This window comes from Octodon degus, unplaced genomic scaffold, assembly GCF_000260255.1.
Source record: "Octodon degus isolate 3935 unplaced genomic scaffold, OctDeg1.0 scaffold00005, whole genome shotgun sequence".
Classification (NCBI taxonomy): Eukaryota; Metazoa; Chordata; class Mammalia; order Rodentia; family Octodontidae; genus Octodon; species Octodon degus.
The window spans coordinates 10,243,061-10,243,892 of record NW_004524581.1 but is presented as its reverse complement, the minus strand read 5'-3'; the positions used below and the strand labels follow the sequence as shown (position 1 = coordinate 10,243,892).

At 61.4% G+C, this 832-nt stretch overlaps 1 protein-coding gene across 1 annotated transcript in view; it reads right to left on the bottom strand.

The window, feature by feature from the left end:
* Adamts14 (ADAM metallopeptidase with thrombospondin type 1 motif 14) overlaps positions 1–832 on the bottom strand; it is a 70,212-nt gene that overhangs the window by 5,512 nt on the left and 63,868 nt on the right. Inside the window, exon 19 of the mRNA XM_023723300.1 lies at positions 387–594. Within this exon, the coding sequence (XP_023579068.1) occupies positions 387–594 (208 nt within the window). The remainder of the gene's footprint in view (positions 1–386; positions 595–832) is intronic.

The window sequence follows — 832 nt, the reverse complement described above, 5'->3', positions numbered from 1 at the left end:
ATGTGTCTGTGTATCTCCCTCAGGGACTGTAAGCTCCGGGTGGAATCCCATCCTGGCTGAGGCTGGGCTCCTGACGGGCTTCACGCAATGCCTGCCTGTGAGCACTTGTGAGAGGGAAGCATGTGCCTTGTCTTGCTCCTGTGGGGCTCAGGGATGTCACCTTCGGCTCCTGGTGCCCTCCGAGCTCAGAGCAGATGTGAATGGCCACAAGGGCCTCGCACAGAGCCATGCATGGTGGATGTGAGAGCAGTACCACGCTGTTCTGAGAACACCCAGTGGAATGTGGGGAGACTCAGCCTGCCCTGAGCACCAGAAAATCCCTCTGAGCCTCGCTCCCCCGACCTGCCTCTTTCCTGAGTGCCTCTCACCTGCCAAGGAGGACTCACCTGGGACCAGGCTCCCGTTCGCCACTGGGCTGGGCAGGGAATGCGGAGGCAGGGCCTCCGGGCCTCGGGCCGGGCACCAGGACAGGCCTTGGCTGGCATGGCCTTGCGCGTGCCATTGGAGAGGGGCAGCAGGCACTGAACCCCCCGAGACTGTACCCCCAGCTTTCCACAGCTCCGGCTGCAGGCACTCCATTCCTCCATCACCCACCTGGAAACAAGACATAAGGTGTGGGAGGTGGAGCCAGCGGACACTACTGCCCAGGTGTCACCTCCCACCCCAGAGGACGCGGTCAGTGCTAAAGAGGAGGTTTGGCATCAGAATGTGCAGGGCGCAGACATCTTCCATCTGGCTCTGCAGCCACCTGGCTGTGTGGCCTCTGCGAGGTCACAGCTCTCTCCTGCTATTTCCTGAAGTGAAGCAGGATGGCAAGTTGAAGCCAGCACAC